Source organism: Fulmarus glacialis, unplaced genomic scaffold (assembly GCF_000690835.1).
Source record: "Fulmarus glacialis isolate BGI_N327 unplaced genomic scaffold, ASM69083v1 scaffold10825, whole genome shotgun sequence".
Lineage (NCBI taxonomy): Eukaryota > Metazoa > Chordata > Aves > Procellariiformes > Procellariidae > Fulmarus > Fulmarus glacialis.
This window is the reverse complement of record NW_009211161.1, coordinates 50,050-66,977: the sequence shown is the minus strand read 5'-3', so window position 1 is coordinate 66,977 and position 16,928 is coordinate 50,050. Positions and strand designations below refer to the sequence as shown.

At 37.8% G+C, this 16,928-nt stretch overlaps 1 protein-coding gene across 1 annotated transcript; it reads right to left on the bottom strand.

The window, feature by feature from the left end:
• Positions 1-228: 228 nt before the first annotated feature.
• On the bottom strand, positions 229-13,800 carry GPR146 (G protein-coupled receptor 146). The gene is made up of 2 exons (XM_009577432.1): positions 13,512-13,800; positions 229-1,277 (listed from the first exon to the last, which is right to left on the bottom strand). Exon 2 carries the CDS (start codon positions 1,231-1,233, stop codon positions 229-231), a length of 1,005 nt encoding a protein of 334 aa, XP_009575727.1. The 5' UTR covers positions 1,234-1,277; positions 13,512-13,800.
• Between the last annotated feature and the right edge of the window lie 3,128 nt (positions 13,801-16,928).

Below are 16,928 nucleotides of genomic sequence, written 5' to 3'. Positions count from 1 at the left end.
ATGTCACAGGTATTACAGCACATAGGCCAGAGTCTCGCAAGATTTCAGCAAACAATTAACTATTTGAAAATTAAGACTGTTTCATTTAACTGTAATAGAAAGCTCCTTCTAGCCTCTTGGTTGGGACTCTCACATTAATGACTCTGAGTGCCAACACAGCAATATCACAGTCCCAGTACTGGTATACCAAGTACTGCAGTAACAGAGCACCAGAGGGTTTCTTCATGCCTACGTCATAACTTGCTGTACTACTGTGCGTTCATGAGAACACCCTTGATTCCCACAGTGTATCTTTTTAAGCAAACGTCGTAATTTGTTGGGAAAGTTTTTGTTAATGTATCTGTAGAGCAGAGGCATTACAAAGCTGCTTGAGAAAGCCAAGAATTTTGATAAAATCTTTGTAAAATGCAATATTCGACTGTAATTCTCATCTGCAATTCTTCCTTGTGCATTAGTAAATGTGCTTACCAAGAGAATAACGTAATAGGGTGTCCATAATGTGAACTGTGTACAGACTGTGGCAATCAAAAGCCTGTGCACCGATGGATCTAATCGTCCAGTGTCTTGATCCAGTGGTGTAGCCTCTTTGCGTATTCGCAAGATTAACGTAAGTGCATACAGTACAGCGATAGCTGGTACAACATACCCGATAAAGACCATAATGGCATCTGCTGCTTCTTTGTTCTGCATCTTGGAACATTCAATTATTTTAGTGGATACGTGATTGCAGACGTAGAACAGGAGAGATGAAAAACTTGTAAGCATGGCACCACCCCATATGAATCCACAAACATGTTTGGTGTTGTACACACTTGACATGTAAGTTCTAGGTAGAGCACGTTCAATGTAGTAGTCCAGACTGAGTAATGTAGTAGAGTACATGGTAACTAAAGACGAGACGTTGAATAAAATAAGTAAGGTAATATAAACTTCATTGTTAGAATTCCAGATGGCCCATTTTGTATTGGCAAGACCTAGAAGGTACATTGGTGCCAGAGCGTTGATGATGAGACCAGCAATGGCAATGTTGACAAAGTAAACATCTGGCATAGTCATAGTAGTTTTGTTATAGAGATTAACTAGGACCAGCAAGCCATTGTAACAAAGGCCAATTGGGAAACATATAATGAGGTAGAGCAGGGAAAAGATGGAAAGCACAAAGTGGAAGTCATGGCAGAGATGCTGGTCCTCACTGTTCTCCGTACTGTTGTTTAAGGTTTCACAGCTCCACATAGTGATTTTAGCTTTTGTATCTTCTCTGCTGGTTACCAGCTTTTCTGTAGAGAGAGAAATAGTGAAAGTAGTAAGTGAAATGCAGTGTAGCATGAAGAAAACATTTTCCAGATAGAGATTATACACTTCACATAACTGACCAATTTAAGGTCAGTGACTGAAGTGCCTTTTGATCTTGTTAGTCTAGAAGAAAGTAATCTGTGATTCAAAATTTCACGAGACTAGTAAATGTTCTGAAGTATTAATTTAAATGAAATTAGTGCCAAATGGGTTGTTACAAGACACAAGAGAAGTAAATCATAAACTGGATATCTTTAAAATAAGTACTGATGTAATATACATGAAGATTAGTACAAGGTTTTAAAAGATTTATTAAACAGTACCTTTTATATAGCTAATAATTTATAAGGGTAGTTGCTGAAAAATTGAAGAATATAAGCTGAAGCACAAATCTTAGCAATAAGATGAAGAATAGGGTTCTCTAACATGTTAAATATTTCTCTTGAAAAGATAGCTTCTTAGGAGGCACATGCAAGGCAGTATGGTGGATGTACACTGGATCACTGATAAAATTGCCAAAGACTAGAGAAAACGAGGTGAAGGGGGTTTTTTTTATAGGTCAGTTCATATTCAGATTTCTAACCTATAACCATTTAGTTCTGAAAAAACAATGGACCTCTGTAGTCTAGGGAATCTAGTATCAGGGCAGACTGACTTTCCAAAAAGGCAAGAATTAGCTATCATTTCCTCTCAAAATAGCTTGCATTCTTTAAAAAGTATGCTAGCATCAGTACTTGTTGTCCAGCTATCTTTGCTTTATTGTCAGTAAAGAGATAACATTTTAACTGAAATCAGTGAACTTCAAAGCATTCATGAAAAGTCTCTTTCCAAAATGCACAAATAAGTAATCTCTAAAGTACAACTGTAAACATTCACAGCCTTAAAATCATGGTTATTATTCCTGCCAGCCCATTTCTGGGACAGTGTAGAATTTATGTAGCAGGTGATTTCCCATGTCACGTGTCCTTTGATACTGTCAGATACTCAGCGTTGTTTTGTGTTCTTTCCATTTAGCACATATAGGAAAGTATAAGTACACGTCCCTGCATTCTTTCCAGGGAGAGAACAAGATTTAATCAAATCCACAATAAACATTGTGCAATTAAAATGAATGTTACTAGACAACATACTATACTCCGTGAACCATATGGCTAAATTACACAGTATGGGTTTTGTAAACATACGGATACGTGGTTGCATCTCTAGTGCTAATCCTTTGACACTTCAGCCATAGTACAGGATTTGTTCCAGAATCATGTCAACTTCCATTTTTTATTTCCCATTGCAGTTTTGTGTGCATTTTTTTTCTAAATACGATAGCCCATGCCAGATACCAGGCTAAAAATACAGTAATTTTAGCTGGGCAAATAAGTTTTTATTTCACTGTTGTATGTTGGATTTCCTCAGATAAGTGGCTTCTGTGGCAGTAGCACAAGATGCAGTTCTGTTGTTTTCAAAGCCTTCTTTCACCTTTGTGGAAAAACTTACTTTTTTGTTTGTTTTCTCAAATCAGTTCTTTAGCTGTACTATTGCATATGAGTAGAAAGTATGGTATCTTTATGTTGTCTTTCAATCCTCATACTATTTTCGAGCACTGAAAACAACCCGGTTTATTTTCAGGAAGCATCTGTTGTTTTAAGTTTTTAAGAAAGTTTTGTTGTTTATTTGTTTTTTAAAGAAAAGCTGTTTTGCACAGTTGAAGGCAACCAAAATTACATCTCATTGAACGGTTATGACTTGATTCAACCAAAGCAGCAGACTGGAACTAGATATTGCAAATACATGCATTACAGTGACTGCAAGGGTGACTAAGCACAGGCATGGATACAATCACGTAATTCCATTATGTAGGTTTATCCTTAAGCATGTAGCTTTGATTACTCCAGACTGAATTACATCAGCCACACAATACTTCCCTATATATTGTCTCAGAAGATCGACAGTCTTGCTACCATGCTTTATATTTTATAGAGCAGGGGGATGTCTGGTTTCACAACTGTTTTCAGTAATTACCCCTTTTTTCTTTACGTCCTCTAAATGCAGTTGAATAAAACAATTCTATTTTTAATGATAGAAATGGTAGGCAATTCACTGTGTTAAATAGCAATCTTACAAAATTACAAAACTTACCTTTGAAATGAGCAAAAATAAAATCCAAAATAAAAATATTTTCTGAAGAAATTTTTTTGATGACTTCTAAATTACCAGATGAGGTATTTTTGCCACTAATGTAGAAATCATTAATTGTTACTTACCTGTGAAGGCACTGAACCTGTTTGCTGTGCTGTACAGGCCCAGCTCAGCATTTCTTACTCAGCCATGTCTTTTGTCGATTTAAAGGCAGTTTTGTCTGCACAGACCATGTCTGGGTATGTCCTTACGATGCTTCGGATGCAGCAGTTTTACTCGATCAATCTAAACTAACCCCTTCTCCAGTCAAAAGTAGTTTTGCAGTCCCAGGTTGACTGTTGCATAAGTGAATGCTGCAGTCCTCTTGTTTACTGTGGGCTGACTCAGCTTCCCTAATGCTTCCCCTGGTCTCGTCTGCTTTAATGTTTTTATCACGTTGAAAATTAAAATCAGAACTTAAAACATAGAAGGCAAGAGCGTCCTGCCAGCCGCCGCTTGCTTGCCAGCCTGCCTTTCCCATGGCCCCAACCTCAGCAGCGTTGCTGTAAAGCCTCTTACCTTTAATTCACGTTTTACATTCCTCCACGCTGCCGGACACGCACATGTTTGACAAGCAGCGTTTCCGAGGAAGGAAGGCGGCTGCAAAGCCCTGTCTTGTTTCTCTGTGAAAACATGGTGATCGCCTCTCGCCAGCACCCGGGCAGCGTGCGACTCTGCGTGCCTGCCTGCGCTGCACTTGTTTTTCCTCTATAAGTTACTCACAAGTTTCTGCTTGGCTTGGCAGGCGGCAGGCCCCTCCCTTTCCCTGTTTACAGCCAGTTTCAAGAAGTGAGAGGCTGTGCTTGGAGGGGAGCGAGCTGTTGGATCCAGCTCAGTTTAGTCTCTGGGTTTCAGATTTACTACTTAAAATATACGGGCTGCTGGAGCACGCAGGTTTGTTGTGGTATTGTCATCTGCGCTGGGGTTCTCCGGGGACGTTGGAGAGGCTGTTCCATTCCCTGCAAGTGCAATCAACAGCTCTCGTTCAAGAGTGTGGGTTTTATTTTTAACCTGGGATGAGAATATGTAGCTTTGAGGTTTTGTTTTTATAGGCCATACATCCTAAACAATCAGTATTTAAAAATGACTGTATTACGAAGCGCACAGGTGCCTGTGCTGCTTGTGAAGGTGAGCTAGCTTGTAATACAAGCTAGGAAGAAAAGTTTCTGAGCATTTACTTTGAATTTGGAGATTGTTTTGACGTTGTGAAAAGGCATTGCGATGTGAGCCTCATTTTGTCATGGTATCATGGATTCCATTCTGTTTCCTTTTTTGAAAAGTTGAAAAGATGATTGTTCTCAGAGTATTTGCATGTCACTCGCAATTAATGGATATGTGTATATTCTCTACACCTTTAAAATGGATAATTTCTTAAAAGAGTTTTTGAACTGTAGGTTAGTAATTTATCCCATACTGAATTTTGTACTGTGGTTATTCTGTTGTTTATATGGAAACTCCTCAGACTAATGAACTAAAGTTATTACCTTCGAAGTACGTTCTTAACTGATACCATCAACCAAAACCAAGAGCTGCCTTACTTTTTCAAAATAACTTGTCATATTTAGAGATTCTGATGCTTTATTCCACAGCAAATAAACACCAATGAAAAATCCCTTAATTAAAAAATAAGCAGGTGTTTATGGAATAAATACTAGTGAAATGCTAAAAAAGGTTACTCGAGTTGAGTTACTTTATCTGACTGCAATTTGTTTTTTTAAGGCAAGGTCTGTGCTTCTTGGTTTGTATTTAACAATTCATTATGAATATTGTAAAACCACTGCAACTCCCAAATGTCAGAAAATTCCTACGTTCCTATTTGATACATAGTCCACGGATAGTATTGCGTATGTGCTATGGATAACTCTGTGTTACGAACTGTGGCATCACGTCTTTGCTGCCTCAAAACTTTAGAAGGACTTTAATCATCATAAGTTCACTGGGGAAACAGCAAAGTAGGAAAGGTATTAGTGTAGAAGTACTTTTAGAGTTCTGATACTTGGCCAAAAGCCAATTTCTTTACATGTCATAAAAAATGAACATGGTTTTATTTAGATAAAAATTTGCATGAAGTACTTAAGAAAACTTGCAACACTGCACCAAAAGTTAAGACCATTTGGTGGCAAAGATTGTTTTAGAAAAGATGTATAAAATGATCTTCAATTAATAAGAAAAAAAAAAAGAAGGGCTGCTTAGTTGTATTACAGAGTCCATAGCTGCAGTCGGGATTTTTTCAGACATTCTCATTCATAATGCAGCACTAAGTTGCAGAGCAGGTTGGTTAACAGTTTCAAGCATGACCATTCTACACTCTGATTGTTTTATTTGACTTAAAAAAACCCCAAGCCTTTATCCAGCTGTAGTACTATCTCTTGCTCTGCAGATTTTTTTGTTTAGACGATAAATGATTTGTCTGCTTGCTCTGTTATCGTCTATATGTGAAATAGCTCTTACCTAGATTATCTAACCTCTGAATATGTGTTTTCACAAGCTGTAATATCATTATAAACCATACATAGCTAATAAAGCTGTTGCCAAGAAGGTAAGTCTCTAAACAGGCCTAAGACTCCTACCTTCATCAGGTCTTCTAGAGTTCCCGCAGGATCTCTTAATTTCTACAGAGCCTGAAACCTGCGGGTACTGCACAGGGGAATGCTGAACGCTATGTAGAGCTTTGCCGGGTGGGACAGGTTTGCTTCAGATCAAGATTGAGAAAACAGAAGAGCTTGGCCAGAAGTGTTAAATATTTGCATAAACCGTGTCTTAATAGATTGTCAGCTACTCCTCAGTTTGTATGGTGCTTTTTGAAAGTGACGTGCTGTTATTATTTATGGATTAATTCTTAAAAATTTAAATAGTGGATGATTGGTATTTCTGGAAAATAGCATAGCCGCAGTTAGTTAGTTGTACCTCAAGGGGGACACACTCTAAACTCTCAAGTCCAAGAGAATGAAGTGTCATGCTGCTGTTACCTCGCAGTCTGGGTAACATGACTTTTTTTTAGGCTTACTAGCTTATATACATGCCATAGGGATTAACAGAAGACTTGTTGGCTGGGTATACACAAAAGTAAAACTAGATTGCCTAGGTTAGAGGTGAGGGGGGAAAAAAATGCAGCAGTGCAGGCAAGTAGGTTTCAGAATATACTTTCCTTATGCAGTTGCTGAGTTGCTGCTGTTTATAATATAATGATACAGCTCAGATAAAATGCTTTTAACATTAGTGGAGAAGAAAATCCTGCTTGATACTGGGTGCTGGGCTGAAAAACAGGCCCCTTGTCTTCGTGGTGCAATCATTGACCAGTTTGGCGGGTGGTATGTTTATAATTGATATCGGTTCCATTTTATAATGTAATTAATTCAGTGCAATATGATGTGAAAGAAGCCATGACTAAGTAACAACAATAATTTATGTAAAGTAGCATTGAATATAAGCCTGTCTTGGATGTTTTAAAAAGTACAAATAAAAAAGCAAGAGTTAGGTCATTTGGAAGAGGGGTGGTTTTTTCTTTCTGCAGTAGCACTGTCTGTCCCTGGTCCCGCAAGAGGGAGTTTGCCACCCCCGGCAAGTGAACTCATGGGAAGAGCAGGCGCGCAGCCTCCTGGGCCCACTGATTTCACCCTCGTCGTGAGGCTCAGTTTTTAGTTTTCTAAACCCATTCCCTTTGCAGTATGAACTTGCTTTAGTAGCAGCATAACAATAATTAAAATTTTTTAAAAAAGACCTTTGACTCATACCATCCGTTGCCTAATCCTGCTTAATTCTGCACAATTTGAGTGCTGTGAGCCCATTTCCAGCTTTATAGTTTATTGCCTCCCGTTGGTCCAGTGTTATTCCTTAAGTGTTCTTTCTGTCCAGACATAAATGCTTATGTACATTTCCCTGTTGTTTTAAAAAAACCTTGTTTTTCAATCTGCCTGGCCCTTATTTTCCTCTTTATCTCTCCCTGATGAATCCATTACAGTTAACACTGCACCTCCCATCACCATTTGCTCATATGACACATATACGGTATCATATCCGACTTATCACAGGGTTTCTAAGTATGATACTCTTTCACTTATTACTTCTCTGTAACTTTCCCGTGGGACATCTCAGGCTGTTCTTAGGCATGTTGAGTCAACAATAAAAATTGAATTCTCAAGAACTATAAGGGTGTATTTTTGTCACATTTGGAATGAGTAGAAAGATACTCAATGCTTCTGAAATCGGTCTTCGCATTTTGCTTTGGTCATCTTTTGAGGTTGCTCGCTTTCTGCTTTTCCAGAAATTCTGAATATATGTTGTCTTCAGAGCACTTCAAAACTTAGCTCCTTCCTGTGGGCCCCTCTCTCACTTGCTAGGTGACCTTTTTTATTGTTTCACGGATGTTGGCAACTGCTGTCACTTGTTTATTCTTTCATTCTGTAAGTACTGTCTTTGTGGTAAATCATCTGCCTAGCAGCTACCTGGTCATTCAGATCCCACTTGTGCCATGATAATCTGCTTACTGCCCCTGGCCTCTTGGCAACCTACAAAATAGATGCAATTTTTTTCTTCCTGTTTTAACCTTTTGTTTACATCATATGATATAAAGCTATTTACAATGTCAGCTGCACACTTTGTTTCTATTTAGATTGTTCATCTCTTTGGGAATCCAAGTTCGTGTAAGGCTGTGTCAGAAGTAAGTCTCTGCAAATTGCTGTGACAGATCAGTAAGCATCAACAAATGAGTTCAGATGCTCCTTTGGTTTGGAAGAAAGAGAGGAAAACTTGATTTTAGGTTATGGCAACTGTTTTTCAAGATGCGCGTCTTTGGTTTATTAGGTTAGAACTGAAGAAATTTCTTCTGTCTTCAGAGTTCATAGAAGATGGCTCAAAACAACGTGTGTATCCATCAGAAACAGATAACTGTACTTACTTACTTTTCTCTTTTTCCCCCTCAATTTTTAAGCAGCTTAAAGCTTATGAGAACAGATAATATACTCCAATAAAGAAAGACAAAAAAGATCAACTACTGGGGAAACTGTAATAAAAACCGCCAAAGGGTGTTTTTAAGAGACGGTTATATCTGTTAGAGAGTGGCAGTGTGGTAGTGGTCTGGAAGGTTGTAATAACCAAGTACTATGGGGTAGAAGAGACAAATGAAATTCTTACAAAATGGGGAGACAAAGTTCTGGGGAGAGGAGATAGTCCAGCATTAAGGCCCCTGAAGATTTGTGTGGAAGGAGTCCCATGTTCAGACACAGATGCTATGTGCCGGGCACATCTGCCACTCCAGATAAATCCTTCTTTTTTATGCTATTTATTTCTTTGTAGTAGAGCCTCTGCGGGAGTTGGGTTGCCGATGGCTGTGCCCTCCTCGCAGCTGCTCAGGAACAGCTGCACTGGGGACTCTGCATGGGTTAACTCTATAAACTTGATCATGTTTTGTTAACTTCTCTCAGTGTCCCAGTATCAGATGAGTGAGACTGGTCTCCTGCTCCACCTCTTCCTGACTTAGCTTTATCACTGAATTCCGGAAGAGCCTCTATATGGAAAACTTGACGTATCTTTTCTTTTTATTCACTATAGGGTGAACAGTGCAGCTTTTAATACATCATAGATGTGTTGTGGCTTAAGGTTTCATTACTGCAAAAAGTGAAATATCTTATTTTTGTGCAGTTCTAAAGATAGGGTATTCCATCAGGCAGAATGAATTTACGCAGCGGTTACCTGTATTCATCTACAAGCCTTAGCTGCCTGGGTTTCTGAAATGAGATGCAATTTTGAGATGCCTAAATATCCATGAGGTAATACTTTTCTTGAAAAACGGAGTTACAGGCAAAACAAACCCCCTGTAATTTTCCTAGTATTCATATTCACTTCCAGTAACTTATGATGTATTAAATAATAGGAATAATTAGAATGAATGTAGTATTAGAAAATAGGCTTTATAAGATTCTTCGAGTTCTGGATTTTATAAAGTTGACTAATTGAAATAGAAGAAGTGACAGCTTTTAAGCATCAGCAGAGTAGACGGCGCCATTCAGTGTTGAATACGAACAGCGAATTAGCACTACTGCCGTTCCTGGTCCATGTTTTCAGAGCACTTGGAAGCTGATTTTGATGCAGCTGTCCTACTTTAAAACTAAGTGGCATTGAACTTAAATAAAATTCAGTGTCAAGATGATTGAAAGTTGCTATATATATTCAGTTTTTTAACTGGTTCAGTAAAAAAAATCTTTTAAAAAATTTAACCCGTGGCAGAATTTCCACTGTGCTTATAACTGGTCAGCCACAGAAACCAAAAGACTTAATTAAAACATACAGTTTCAGTTACTTGGAGGGCACACAAGCCCATTAACTGTAGCAAATATTTTTATTCAATTTAAAACTGAATGTAAGTTGCAGTTTCTTTTCACATGAAATACTTCAACTCAATGGATCTAACATGGCTGACATGTATTTTCAGAAAGCATTCTTACTCTCATGATGTTGATGTTCAGAGTAGGTGGGACTTAGATTTACATAGTAGATACACTTTGTCCCACTGTTTTTAATAAAAGGATTTGGTTCATTTTTTCTGACTTAAGGAATTGAATACACTAGGTGGGTGATTTCATTAAAGGATCTTTCTCATATGATAATCATCAATGTTTAACTACAGGGTTTTTTTCCCCCACTATCTATAGACACTTAAACTGTAGAACAACAAGTCAGTTAAGACTGGTTTTGGGCAAAAAATGTTTATGAAACTTATACATTTCATTTTTTAATGTAAAGATCATCAGATCATGGAGACAAATTTAAAATTTTCTGCTGAGGCCTTTTTAATATTTGAGAATATAAAATTACAAGACAGTTCTATAGTAAATTTCTTTGTTTAGCTAGTTTCTTTGCTTAGATCATAGCTGCAAACAGATAATTTGCACCTCTTACGAGAGAGCAAGTGGCTAGATGTCTGCATTTCCAGCATTTTGGAGTTGCTCATATTCCAGGTAAGAAATGTATTTGAACTGAACATTGTGCTTCTGATCCACGTAAATCAGCATCACTCCAGTAAAGACGACAGATTCTTGCCAATCAAAATTAATGCAAATTATCCCTATTCTAGATATTGCAGACTGAATTTATCTCAGGGACAGAGCATCAAAGGTGCAGCACCAACTCTGCTGGAATTAGTCTGTAAATGAGTTGGCCCGGTGAGTTGGCAGGGTGGAAACAGCAGCTCTTATCTTAACTGACTGTTTGTTAGCTTCACCCATGCTTAGGACTTGTGACAGGGAACACTGCTGAAATTTGGCAGTATGAAAACATTCCCTACAGATATTTTGCTGCCAGTTGCAAAGACTGACAGGAGGCGCAGATGGTAGTTTTCCTGGAAACTATAATATAATGCCATTTCCTATTAGAAAACATCGGTGAAAGCTGACCCAGTGACTTACCAACAAGACATCACGTTGACTGTGTAGGAAACTCTTGTGAAACAGACTCAGACTGCGGGGACCAGGTTTCCAGTAAATGCAAAAATACCGACATGGTTCTTTCTCAGATAACATTTATAAGGAGGAGTATAAAACTGGTTTGATTTTAGAGTTTGAAGGGGAAAATCGGCCCTCAGCAGAATTGCACTAAGGCTGAAATGTCAGCAAGTCTGAGACATCTTGTTCTTGACACTCCTACAGCTTTTAATTTCTATTACTTGGTGAAGGAAATACAACTTTCTAGCTGCCTCTTGGATGAACTTGCGTATTTACTGATTGCATCTATTCCATTTATAATGTCTGAATAAAATATTTTAATTTTACATTCTAGGAGGGCTAGTATAATATTAATGCTGATCTAAGAGTGGCTATTATTAGACTGTAAGATTTGGAGTAGGAATTTTCATTTACCAGGGACTTGAAATTAATTAAGAGGCATCTTACTGACATGAATGGGGTCTGATTTGTCCATCTACTGCTTGTCATGTGCCACTCCCCACTCCACTTTATCAACGACAGGGTTTTTTACCTCTTATTCATCAAAATTTTCTACCAATAATCTTGATTTCTTGTAAGGCATCTATATGTATGGAATGACCCTTCCATCAAACTTGAAAAAGCCAGTAATAACCTTTAATACTTTCTGTCCTAGGATGCTGGCAAAGGGTTTGACAGGTTTAAGTATTTGATGATTTTATTTGAGTCCTTGGCCATACTTTCACAGGTGTGTGGATGGGGATGCTTCCTTAGATATTCTTAACAGGTGTTGTTTTTTCCAGTGCAGTATGAGGCTGGGCAAATGTTTCCAAGAGAAGAAAAACAAAAGTAATTCTGGGGAAAGAAATGTGCAGAAGAGTCTGGGACCTCTGTAAACCAGGACTCTCTAAACCTAAAGTCTCCCATTACAAAAACATCTGTGAAGTTACACCTTGAGTATACTACTTGTAGCCACCTGTTACCCACATTCTGTCCAATTCATGGTATTTTGGGAAGCCATGGTTAGGATTTGTACAAATTCCTGGGACTACAGCCGAATAAATGACATTGAAATAAATACTAGTGCTTACTAATTGCAGTGTATTGATTCACGTGGCATACGGCAATTACTGTTTGGTTTTTTTTTTTAACTTAAAGAATTTTTTTTTTAGGATTTCTTACTGTCCTTGATAGGTACACACATTTTTAAAAATCTTACATGCCACAGGAAGAAAGCATGACTTCTGTAGCAGATTTTGTTACTGCAGGAGCTGTATAGAGCCTTGATGTATAAAATAAATTTATAATCTGCTTCCTCCTGTGCTAATGGGTGGAAGCGTGAGGAGTGATTAGTTTGTCACAGAGCCAGTTTCTTAGTAATGACTGATAAATGGTTGTTTTTACATAGCCCACACAGACACAGGGTGCATACCAACAGTAAACCACAGTTTGTAGTGAGGTCACTGGAGCCTACTAGCCTATCTTCACTTAAATGAGCCTTACATGTTTTAGCTGTTGTGGAAAATATGGAGAATATTCTGATAAACTCTTATCTGATGTTCAGATCCTGCATGCAGAAGTTCAAATGAATCATTCTGATGTGCAGATCACAAACATAGACGTTCACATGAATCACTTTGTCCAGACATTTGATTAACTTTTTTTCATCATTTCAGAATCTGTCCAACTTCTGTTGAAATCCATGGGATACTGCTTTGACTTAAATGATGGGGCCAATCAAATAGATGAAGGATGTGATGCTGGCATGAGAAATAGGGTGCTGCCTTTTTATGCTGCTTTAGCATTTATATAAAAAGGACATAAAGTTCAGCTGACAGAGCCCTAAAGGAAAGTAGGTCTTCTGCTAAGTACAGTAGAAAACAGATTTGCAAATATCATGGTGATTAGCATAGTTAAAAATGCTTAGGGAGGCTAAAAAGGACAGCAGTCATTCTGCTTAGTCAAAGCTGCTGCTGAAAGCAGTTAGGAAATTTTTGGTGCTTTGAAGTTTGCCTTTGGCTTACCTTCTTTTATAATATAAATGAAAATGCAGCTTAATTGTGATTAATTAGTTAATTAGTTACTGCTGTGTCTTTTAGCTGCTTTGCAGTAATATTTCACAGTATGGTTTGCTGTGTGTTTTATTATTATGCTATGAATAGAAGACTCATAAGTATCTCACTTTCATTGAGAACTTTTTGCTTTATTAAAGACTAATTAGATTAACTTGATCAATTCTTCTGCTATACTTCTGCTACACTGTTATACTTCTAGATTTAATATACAGAAAAATTGAGATCTCATACATTCAGAGTGATAAAAGCACATACTCAGTACACAAAGAAACAGTAAATGAGAAATCCAGCCTAATTTGCAAGAACATGAAAATTGATATGCATAAGAAAAAGCCTACTGTAACTTTCTTTTGCACAACCAGATAAAAGTAGGAGCATGACAAATTTAAACAATGACGGTTTTCCTAAGGAACCGTTATCTAAAAACTGAACGTTGATTTCTAACGATGGCACTATCCATTTTCACTGATCCAGGGTTTATGTGCACTAATGTAAATTGTTTCTAGGCTCTTAAAAACCGAAAGCAATCTAAAAGGTGAACTTCTTAAAATCTCACCTGGTAGGCACTGCCTTGTTGTTCCTTGATGGCTGGCAGAAACATTTTGCCCATCAAGTCAGACCCTTTTCAAAGTGAGCTCAGCAGAAACTCCAATATCTCATTTCTCTAGTAGGAGTAAACAATGGGAGAGCTTAGAACAAGACCGCTGACGTTGCTGCACTGCCCTCGGTAGTGGCACCGAACTCCGTGTATACATGTGACTTCCCCTGCACATACATACACATAATCCTTTAAGCTTCAGCTGCACGCTCTTATTGGCGCAGAGAGCTGTTGCAAAAACAGGGGGCCTGATCCTGACAGAAGGACTATTCTGTGTACTGTGCTCATAACTGTGAAAGGGGATTTTTGGGGTCTTTTTTTGGAAAGGACAAACTGAAAGGATATTACTGTGGTTTGAGAACAGTTCAACCTTTGGTGTAGTTACATAACGGGAGACAAATAGCGGCTTCATCGCACCGGGAGAGCTTTTTGGGTACGAGAAAAGAATTTTTATCATAGGAATAGCTATTCTGCAACGCTGTGCATGTTAAGAGAGTAATAAACCCGGAGCAAAATAAGCCAAACTGGCAAAAATACTATGTTAGTTAAATTTGATTTTCTTTAGAGCTACTCATCACAGCTGTGTTTGTCGGGAGTTGTATCCCTTCCGCCTTTGAAAAACAATGCTATTTAGCAAAAGCCTGTAACATCTACTTGGCCTCTGGACAGTTTAGACAGTAACCAACATTAGACCTGAAAAAGAGCCAATGTATGCTTTACTGTAAACATCAGAATTATTTTAAGCATTCAAAAAGAACATTTTAATTAAAAGCAAAAAAAAAAAAAAAGGAAAATGCTACTGCTATATCATCTTACTTTAATGAGATGGTAGGTAAATATAAATTTTTCCATTTGAATAAAAAAGCGTGTCATATCATGATTCTGTCTACTTAGCCTGAATACAAATAGTCCTTAAATAATTTGCCTTTTTAAACTGTATTGAAGAATTAACTTATGTGTTTTCCTTCCTCCCCAAAGCAGTAAAGTGTAATATATGCTTTTACTTATCAGCCAAAAAGGAGTTGACCCCTAAAATGAATGAAGAATTTGTCATTCACATTAGGCATGTATGTAGCATATGTATTTTCTTTAGTGTATATAATATACATGTGTTTTCTTATTTTATATCATTAATTGCTTATTTTTATTCTTGCAGTATCTTATAAGCTAAAACTTCACAGTAGGACTCTAAGACAGACTCTAAGGTTAACACCTGAGAACTTTTTTGGTTGCCAGTATTTACAATCTAAGTATTTGCCTAGTTCAGGGGTTTTTTTCCCCCTTTTGGCTAAGCTTTTATTGTTTATATTAAACTAAAAAAAACCCCAAGTCTCTATTTACAATCTTTATAACATAGTGGCTCTGTTTGTAGGTCCCACATTAATATTTTCCATTAAATGCTCTATTGTTGGGGATTGGTCAAGCTGTTAAATAAACAAGCACTTCTTTAATCTCAGAAGTAATATTTCTATGAGGAGACACTGTGGGGCAGCCCAAGATTATGCTTTTTCCTTTTTTTTTGTGGTTTGTAATATTTTTATGCTTATCACTCATTTGGTTAAGCCGTTATGTATGGTTTGTATTTTGAAACACAGAGCAAAACCCCCAAACTGTGTTGATTTACATTTGATAAAATACCAGTGACAGTTGACCATAGAGTTTAAGGTGAAGTGTGCTTTCCTTTTGAAATTCAGACCTCATAAACTTTAGCGTTTAGGCTTTTTGCAGGAGAAAAATGCAGAGATTGGGAGATGGAATAGTACTCCTTCAGTCTCTAGGGAGAGCAGAAGGTAATAATGTGGCTCCTTCGAGTCTGCTGCTCTCTTGGTTTTATAGAAGCGACTGCTTGCTCTTAGAGGCCCCGCCAGCCCATCACTTATTTCAGTTTGCAGTGCCCACAACCTAATAGTTTTTACAATTAACCTGGTCGGGTTTGTCTAGCACACTTTCCCGGAGGCTTGTTTGAATGTAAAGGTCCATAATCCCCTACACAATTATGCTGTGTAACTATCACTTGTCACTACTCATCTGGAGTAACTTGGGGTAGTGTGGGGCAGAGGAGACTGTCGTGCTTTCACCAAAAAGGTCCAAATTTTAACAATATCCATACTTGTAGAACTTGCCCAGGTATTTCTTGTGGCAGACCCACGGGGCTTTGTGCTGAGACTCAGTCCTGGCCAGACAGCGGCAAGGGGACTGAGTGAAATGGTGAACAAGGATGTTTGAGGTTTACTTTAGTGACTTATTTTTTAACTCTGCCTCATTGCAAAGTAAGCAAGTGCCAGCCTCAGTGAAAGTGGAGCCTCTTCTGTGACCTGCCAGGAAAGTTAGCCCATACTTAAAACACCTTTAAACACAAGCCAGTTATTTTTTCTGTGCACGTGGTAGAAGTTCAGCTGAATAGGAGTCCAGTATGAGCGTGAAACACATGCATAACCTAATGCACTTTTTTCTTTACTGCCACTGAGCAGCAGGGATCACAGAAGCCTTTGGGGTTTCCTCACATGCTTAATTTTCAGATGCAGTATACTGTTGCTATTGGCTTGATTAATATGCTGAATTAAGTTCCCTGTCCATCCACCCCCAAATACAGTTCTCATTGCTGATGGTTCTATGAAGTTAACACACAGTCCTAAAGTTCATAATTACAAGTAACTTTGTTAATAGGAAAGTTGTATTTGAGCAGTGCAGGTTTTTGTTTACAGAACAATTTGTAGTGGTTCAGATGACGAAGTCGCCATGTGTTTGAGGTGCTGATGTTTCTGACACACTGCTAGGAATTGATAGACAATTCTGGTAATATTTTTTACTTACAGGAGCTAAATAAAACAAAAACTAAGAAGTTCTGTTCAATTTTGTTCGGCAATATAATGACTTTCAAAAGTTCATCTTTTATGAGTGCTCTATGCAGTAACTTAGGCTTAGGTAGAGTTAATGATTCAGATGGATTGAACAAATCACAAGGTTAAAGTGAAAGTAGTTATTTAGGACTGTGGTTGCCAGAATATTATTTTTATGAGCTGAAGTGGTTTTGTTGAAGCATCACTATGCCATTAGTGAATTAGTGGGTGTACATGTGGGCCCTTCATGCTCATGTGTAAATTGTCTATAAAGTATAGTTATTCATGTAAAAGGATTATCAGAAATATTCCTCAGTACACTTTTATCTTAAGCTGAAATGATGGTACCTTCCGAGGAGTACAAACGGTGGTACATGATAAAGAGACTGTGTGTGGGCAAAGATCTCCTTGTTCATTGCACAGAATGCAGCCAGTCTCCACTCACATTTCTTCTTATTTTTCAGTACTGTTGTTTTAAGCGTAGAAGTAAGATGTAATATTAATGGAATCCATTCAGGATTGTTTATTGGTGTTT

Coding starts and splice junctions, on each gene's coding strand:
- GPR146 (XM_009577432.1), bottom strand. CDS start 1,233: ATGTGGAGCTGTGAAACCTTAAACAACAGTACGGAGAACAGTGAGGAC.